Below are 7,611 nucleotides of genomic sequence, written 5' to 3'. Positions count from 1 at the left end.
AGATGTCGTACAGAACAGATCAGCATAATAAATTAACAGTAATCCGCATGACACAATGAGACAGAGAGAGAGAGAGAGAGAGAGAGGGAGAGAGAGACACAGAGAGAGAGATGCAGGTAATAACAGTAGCTTACAACAACATTATTGAAAGTAATAATATTACAGTTNGACACAATGAGACAGAGAGAGAGAGAGAGAGAGAGAGGGAGAGAGAGACACAGAGAGAGAGATGCAGGTAATAACAGTAGCTTACAACAACATTATTGAAAGTAATAATATTACAGTTCTGGCTACTGTGGTACAATATGTTGAAAGTATGTATTAATATCTGGCAGTATACATGTGTGACAATAGTCATATGTGTATAATCATCATCATCATCATCACCATCATCATCATCACCATCATCATCACCATCATCATCATCATCATCATCATCATCAGCAGCAGATCTTATCTGAAACTGAAATGTGTGTGTGTGTGTGTGTGTGTGTGTGTGTGTGTGTGTGTGTGTGTGTGTGTGCAGGTTGCAGCGTCTGTGGGAACAAGAAGTGTCTGCGGTTGGTCTACAGAAGGCGTCTCTGACACGAGTCCTGTTCCGTTTCCAGAGAAACCGAGTGCTGGCAATCGTCGGTCTCTCCGTCTTCTTCATGTTGGCTCTGTTCTGTGGCTCAGTGAGTGTCAGCGTTAGATGACATCATTGACTTAGAAAGAGGACGAAACATCTACATGTGTCTTTACTGTTTCTTTTACTGTAATGTCAGAGCTGCTCATGTGTTGGACATGTCCTCCAGTTTATTAGACTGACTTTATTAGGTACACCTGGCGGAAAAGTCTCGTGTCTCAGTGTGTCCTCCCAGTGTGTCTGCTCAGTGTCTCAGTGTGTCCTCTCAGTGTGTCCTCCCAGTGTGTCCGCTCAGTGTCTCAGTGTGTCCTCTCAGTGTGTCCTCCCAGTGTGTCCTCTCAGTGTGTCCTCCCAGTGTGTCCGCTCAGTGTCTCAGTGTGTCCTCTCAGTGTGTCCTCTCAGTGTCTCAGTGTGTCCTCTCAGTGTCTCAGTGTGTCCTCTCAGTATGTCCTCTCAGTGTCTCAGTGTGTCCTCTCAGTGTCTCAGTGTGTCCTCTCAGTGTCTCAGTGTGTCCTCTCAGTGTGTCCTCTCAGTGTCTCAGTGTGTCCTCTGAGTGTCTCAGTGTGTCCTCTCAGTGTGTCCTCTCAGTGTCTCAGTGTGTCCTCTCAGTGTGTCCTCTCAGTGTCTCAGTGTGTCCTCTCAGTGTGTCCTCTCAGTGTCTCAGTGTGTCCTTTCAGTGTCTCAATGTGTCCTCTCAGTGTGTCTCCCAGTGTCTCAGTGTGTCCTCTCAGTGTATCCTCTCAGTGTCTCAGTTTCAGGTCCTCACAATATTTGTCTGTCCCATCAGGGCGTCCTGGTCCATGAGATCCTGAAGTACATCATCAAACCGGAGGCGTCCACAGTTGGGGAGGGGCTCGGTCTGTGTTTCTGTCTCCTCCTTGTGGACTTCTCCAGGAGCGGGTGTCTCGCTCTGGTCTGGGCTCTGAACCTGAGGACAGGAATCAGACTGAAGACAGGGTTCTGTATGCTGGGCTTCCACAAGATCGTCACTCTGAGGACACACTGTGGACTGTCTGTGGGACAGGTCAGGAAGACACATCATGATGTCTGTTTCCTTCACAGTTCACGTTTCACCTCTGAGTGTCCAACATGGACGGTGATTAGCTTAGCTTAGCACCAAGACCTGAAGTAGGGGGAAACTTGTTAGCTTAGCTTAGCTTAGCTTCTCTTAGTTTAGCTTGGCATAAAGACCTATATATATATATATATATATATATATATATATGTATTTATTTATTTTTTAACAGAGATTTGCCAGTTGGTTGTGAAGAAAGAAATCACATGATCCATCAGCTGACCCCTCTGTATCAATAACTTTATTTATATAGCACTTTTAAAATCAGAGTTTACAAAGTGATTTGACAAACAAAGCAAAAAGCGCAATACTCAGAAAATAGAGGGCAAAGCCATGAAAATTAAACACACAAATGTCATGGTGAAGGCAAGTGAGAGACCTAAAGGATAAAAAATATAAAAAATAAATAAATAAATACAAATAAAATAATGACTACGATAAGGGCAAAAAGATAGACTGTCTTGAGAAAATGAATGTATGAATGACTTTTTCCAGGTCTGAGTGTGAGAGCATTGGTTTGATTTTTGAGATGGCTCTAATTTGGAGAAAACAAGACAGGACGAGTTTTTTGATCTGTGGTCCGAAGGTGAGGTCAGAGTCAAATCGTACTCCCAGTGGGTTTTACATTAGCAGACAGTGGACCGAGGCTATTTTCAATGAGAGTGGGTTTTGTGTTTGGGGGACTGAACAATATGATTTCTGATTTTGAGTTATCGAGTTGAAGAAAATTTTGTGCCATCAACAGTTGATATCACTGAGACGATCTAAAACAGCAGCTAGGCTTCGGGTGAAGGTATATCTGTGTGTTGTCCGCGTAGCAATGAAAATATACGTTGTGTTGCTGAATGATTTATCAATCAATTGATCTATCAATCAGCTGACTCCCCTCTATCAATCAGCTGACTCCCCTCTCAATGTATTTATCCATTAATGTGTCTCTGTGTGTGTCAGATGGTGAATGTTTTGACCAGCGACAGTTACCGGCTGTACGAAGCCGTCCTGTTTGGTCCTTTCCTGCTGCCCTTCCCCATCCTCCTCATCGTCAGCGCCATCTACACCTGCACCATCCTCGACCACACCGTCCTCATCGGCTTCGTCATCTTACTCCTCTTCTTCCTCCTCCAGGTGTGTGGACACACTGCTGACTGTTTTACACTGTGACAGGGAGTGAGATGCTGCAGACAGGATGTAGTTAGCTTAGCTTAGCGTACAGGCAGGAAACAGCAGCTTTGCCGTGTTCCCTCTCAGGGGTCCAGATTTTATATAAACATGGAAACATGATATATATGATGAAAAATAGCAGTGCGCACACCTCCCAAAATTTTAGACAGTATAAAAATGTGCAAAGTGAAGATCAAAAAACAGATTGAGCACCAAAAGTATTTAATGTGGGCAAAAACATAAAGACACGGATGTGTTTCAGCTGAGAAGCCGTGGTCAGCATGATAAAACAACAGTGAATGGGCACTGACACACAGGTGAGGATAGAGAATAAGATCCACCTGTGTCTTTACCTGAAACCTGTCCGTGTCTTTATGCTGCTGCTCATATTAAACTGAATCAGACATTCAGTCTCAGCTCCAGCTGCTGCAGCCATGATGACTTCATCAGTGAATTTATTCTGTCATGTTTATTTATTTTATTTGTTTATATTTGGTGAAGTTGTCGTTGACTAAAGGTTTGAACATTTTGTTCCGATCTCAGTCAAAGAAAAGTGTCGATATATTTTAGGTTATTTTAAATATTTCAGTCAAAACAAAACCAAAAATGTAATCATCAAAGATTTTTACCTTTTAATGACGTGATGAAAAACACAGAGAGCAGCAGACAGTATCAGATGTAGAGGTCTGATGTGGTCTGATGTGGATTGATCATGTTATAGCATTGCCTTGCCGACTGCACGGCGACCTTTGAATCCATTGACCTCTGAAGACAGGAAATATTGTTACATGTATTTTGTTTATTAAACTGAAAATATAAAACTGAACACCTGAATTTAAGTTTCTGTCTTTCAGCAACAAAACAGACTGACGTTAGATAATGAAACAAAATAAACCCTCCAACAGTCACCTCGTCTGGTTTATGTGATGTGAGAATGTGGTGTCTGTCTCTACAGGCTGTTGTTGTCCTGCTGTCTCGTAGCATAATGACAGAAGAAGTAATCTGATTACATGTTGTTATGTTTTTATGTGTGTGTGTGTGTGCGTGTGTGTGTGTGTGTGTGTGTGTCAGTTAGTGTCTGCGAGGCTCATCAATCACTTCCAGAAGAAGGCGGTTGAGATCACTGACAGTCGAATCCGAATCATCAACGAGATCCTCACCTGCATCAAACTCATCAAGATGTACGTCTGGGAGAAGTCCTTCTACGGCAAGGCCACAGGTGAGAACAGTCACACGGTTCACCTGTACAGAACATCACTGTCACATAGGTGAGAACAGTCACACGGTTCACCTGTTCAAAACATCACCATCACATAGGTGAGAACAGTCACACGGTTCACCTGTACAGAACATCACTGTCACACAGGTGAGAACAGTCACACAGTTCACCTGTACAGAACATCACTGTCATATAGGTGAGAACAGTCACACGGTTCACCTGTACAGAACATCACTGTCACATAGGTGAGAACAGTCACACGGTTCACCTGTACAGAACATCACTGTCACATAGGTGAGAACAGTCACACGGTTCACCTGTACAGAACATCACTGTCACATAGGTGAGAACAGTCACACGGTTCACCTGTACAGAACATCACTGTCACATAGGTGAGAACAGTCACACGGTTCACCTGTACAGAACATCACCGTCACATAGGTGAGAACAGTCACATGGTTCACCTGTACAGAACATCACCGTCACACAGGTACGAATGTGGCACCAATTCAGGTCTGCAAAGTGAAAACTTAAATAAATAAATATGTCGGCTGCTCTCTGTGATGAAACATCATAAAAATGTAAAATAACAAAAGAGTGGAATAATAATAAAGTAGAGTAATAAAAATGTAAATAAACCTGTTCTGTCCTGCCCACTTATGAATCAGAAAAATCTGAACTGATCATTTTTTCTGAGTGATTTCTGATGTTGAACTGACTGACAGTGTAACGGATGAAGATGATAATGATGATGATGATAATGATGACAGTCAGCGGTGTGTTTACAGACATCAGGAAAACAGAGCAGAGGATGTTGGCGAAAGCTTCAGTCATCCAGAACTTCAGTGTGACCATCAGCCCCCTCGTCCCCATCTTCGCCATCATGGTCACCTTCATCGTCCACACGCTGCTGGGTCTTCCTCTCAACACCAGCTCCGTGAGTACTACTGATACCACTGTTGCTACCACAACCAGAGAGCAGATACATGTGTGTCCTCAGTGAAGCTAGCAGCGTGAGCCAGCTCTGCAGGTCGACCTGCAGAGCTCTGCTGGCGTCTGCAGTACATCTGGAGACCTGGTGTTTTGTATCTTACTGTATGAGTGCAGCAGCAGTGTGTGAGATTCCCTTCATTTATTTAAATAGTCTGATATATGCACTGTCGTACCCTGCTGACCCTGCCCCCTGCTGATCCTGCCGCACGGTGGTCCCGCCCCTGCTGGCCCCGCCCCCAGTCCTTTATTGATGATTGACTCTGTGTTTGTTCGTCAGGCCTTTCCTGTCGTCACCATCTTCAACAGTATGAGGTTTATTCTGTCCTTGTTGCCCACGACCTTCAACATCCTGGCTGAAGCTACTGTGTCTGTGGATCGACTCAAGGTGACTGATGATGACTCTGCCCACCTTCAACACCTTCTACCACCCAACCACTGTGTGCAGATTACCTGTCAATGATTAACTGTTAGATCAGTCCCTCCAGAAAATCGCAATTAACGCAAATTGAATGAAAGTTATTTCTGCGTTTTTCCGCATTTTCGGGCCGACCAGAAGTCATCACGCATGTGATGTCATTTGAAACGTCATCAGACGCGTCATCAAATGCGCTAATGGCATTGCAGTTTTGCACTGTTTAAATGCAGACAATATGTGTTGAATGTATTAAAATGTACAGAAGATGGAACTCACATGTTGTTGTACAGGCACATTGTCTGGTTTGAAAGCTACAATATTCACTCAGGATTTTTTGCAACATTATTGGACTCCATGTTTTGAAACTAATTAAATAAGACTAAAGAAGAGAACTATAAAAAACATTTGCAGCTATTTTTGTAATGTTCAGTATGATTATTATAGCAAGTGATTACGTGACTTAATTTTTTGGAGGTAGTGATTAAAAAAAAATCACAGTTTTTTCTCCTCTTGTCATTAGCTGCAATTTCCCACAAAAATCACATAAAAATGTCATAATTTTTATCACAAGCTTTGACAAAATTGGCTGCAAAGGTTTTTTTGCCCTGAGATCCTGGAGGGACTGATATACACATACAAACATTTATAAAACAAATAAAATGCCTTTTTAGATTCACAAAATAAAATGAATCAAAGGATAAAACATGCATCAGTAAAAACAAAACAAAAGAAGAAACACAGAGCAGATAGAGGTAACTGAAGAGACTAACAGACACAGACCAGAGGACAAGGACTACACATGGTGGAGGGCTCTGTACATGAGAACCAGTATCTGGAAGTGAATCCTGAATCTGATGTGAAGCCAGAGTAAAGAAACTAACCTGGGTCTGATGTGTGTCGACCTGTTGGAGCTGGTTCATAGACGAGCAGCAGCATTCTGGATTATTTTACAACTGTTCAGAGAAGATTTGTTCAGACTAGCAAAAAGAGAATTTTAGTCGTCCAGTTGGGAGGACACAGAAACACTAATCATCACCTCCAGCACAGGCCGAGACACCACAGACCTGAGCTCTGAAGTATTTATCAGCTGAATAAAATAAGTTCAAATCAATGATTTAACATGATGGTCAAAATACCTGGTCAGAAATAACAGCAGGATCCTAAAATCTGACCACATGGCTGAAGACAGGGACCCAATACTCTGAACAACCTTTGAAACTCTGCTGTCTGAAGCCATTATCAGAACCTCCGTCAGTAGTTGTTTGACATCCAGTCACTGATGCTAACAAACAGTTGTGTAATGTGACCCAGTGGAAGCATATAAAGTAAATAACATAGGACCTGAGACAGAGCCCTGAGGGGCACTGCAGGCACACACACATACAGAGACAAAACTCCACCCATATATGTACATCAGCAGTCGGCTTTGGCAGCATCACTGTGTTATTGTGTTACCGGAGTCTTTAGAAATCCCACAGTCTGGGGCATCGGTGGCTTAGTGGGTAGAGCAGGCGCCCCGTGTACAAAGCTGTTGCTGCAGCGGCCCGGGTTCAAATCCAGCCTGTGGCCCTTTGCTGCATGTCCACCCCCTCTCTCTTTCCCCCTTTCATGCTTACCTGTCCTCTCTTAAAGGCAAAATGCCCAAAAAATATCTTTAAAAAAAAAAAGCCACGGTCTGATTTATAAACCGTCAAAACTACAAACGCTAACCCTTTCAGTTAAATTCAATCAAGATAATTACACCAACAGATCTTAGTGATTTCTGAATATGTTCTGAAATCATCTCCATATCAATTCTGTCATAAATCCTGAAGGTAAAAACTAATTCCTGTTTGTTTGTTTGTTTGTTTGTTTGTTTGTTTATGATCAGCTGGCTCACTTTCAGGAGACGTGACTGTGACGACAGATTCAGATGGATTTAAAGTCCCGTGTGTTTATATCATGTGTATCAATCAATCAGTCAATCAATTTTATTTATAAAGCCCAATATCACAAATCACAATTTGCCTCACAGGGCTTTACAGCATACGACATCCCTCTGTCCTTATGACCCTCACAGCTGATCAGGAAAAACTCCCCAAAAAACCCTTTAACGGGGAAAAAAACGGCAGAAACCTCAGGAA

General features: G+C 42.7%; 1 protein-coding gene across 1 annotated transcript in view; it reads left to right on the top strand.

Moving 5' to 3' along the window:
• LOC126396931 (ATP-binding cassette sub-family C member 12-like) overlaps positions 1–7,611 on the top strand; it is a 43,228-nt gene that overhangs the window by 8,663 nt on the left and 26,954 nt on the right. Inside the window, exons 3-8 of the mRNA XM_050055351.1 lie at positions 527–674; positions 1,413–1,649; positions 2,652–2,825; positions 3,933–4,080; positions 4,869–5,017; positions 5,351–5,458. Of these exons, the coding sequence (XP_049911308.1) occupies positions 527–674; positions 1,413–1,649; positions 2,652–2,825; positions 3,933–4,080; positions 4,869–5,017; positions 5,351–5,458 (964 nt within the window). The remainder of the gene's footprint in view (positions 1–526; positions 675–1,412; positions 1,650–2,651; positions 2,826–3,932; positions 4,081–4,868; positions 5,018–5,350; positions 5,459–7,611) is intronic.

This window comes from Epinephelus moara, chromosome 1 (assembly GCF_006386435.1).
Source record: "Epinephelus moara isolate mb chromosome 1, YSFRI_EMoa_1.0, whole genome shotgun sequence".
NCBI lineage: Eukaryota > Metazoa > Chordata > Actinopteri > Perciformes > Serranidae > Epinephelus > Epinephelus moara.
Note: the sequence above shows the minus strand (reverse complement) of the source record. Positions and strands in the feature narration are given on the sequence as shown.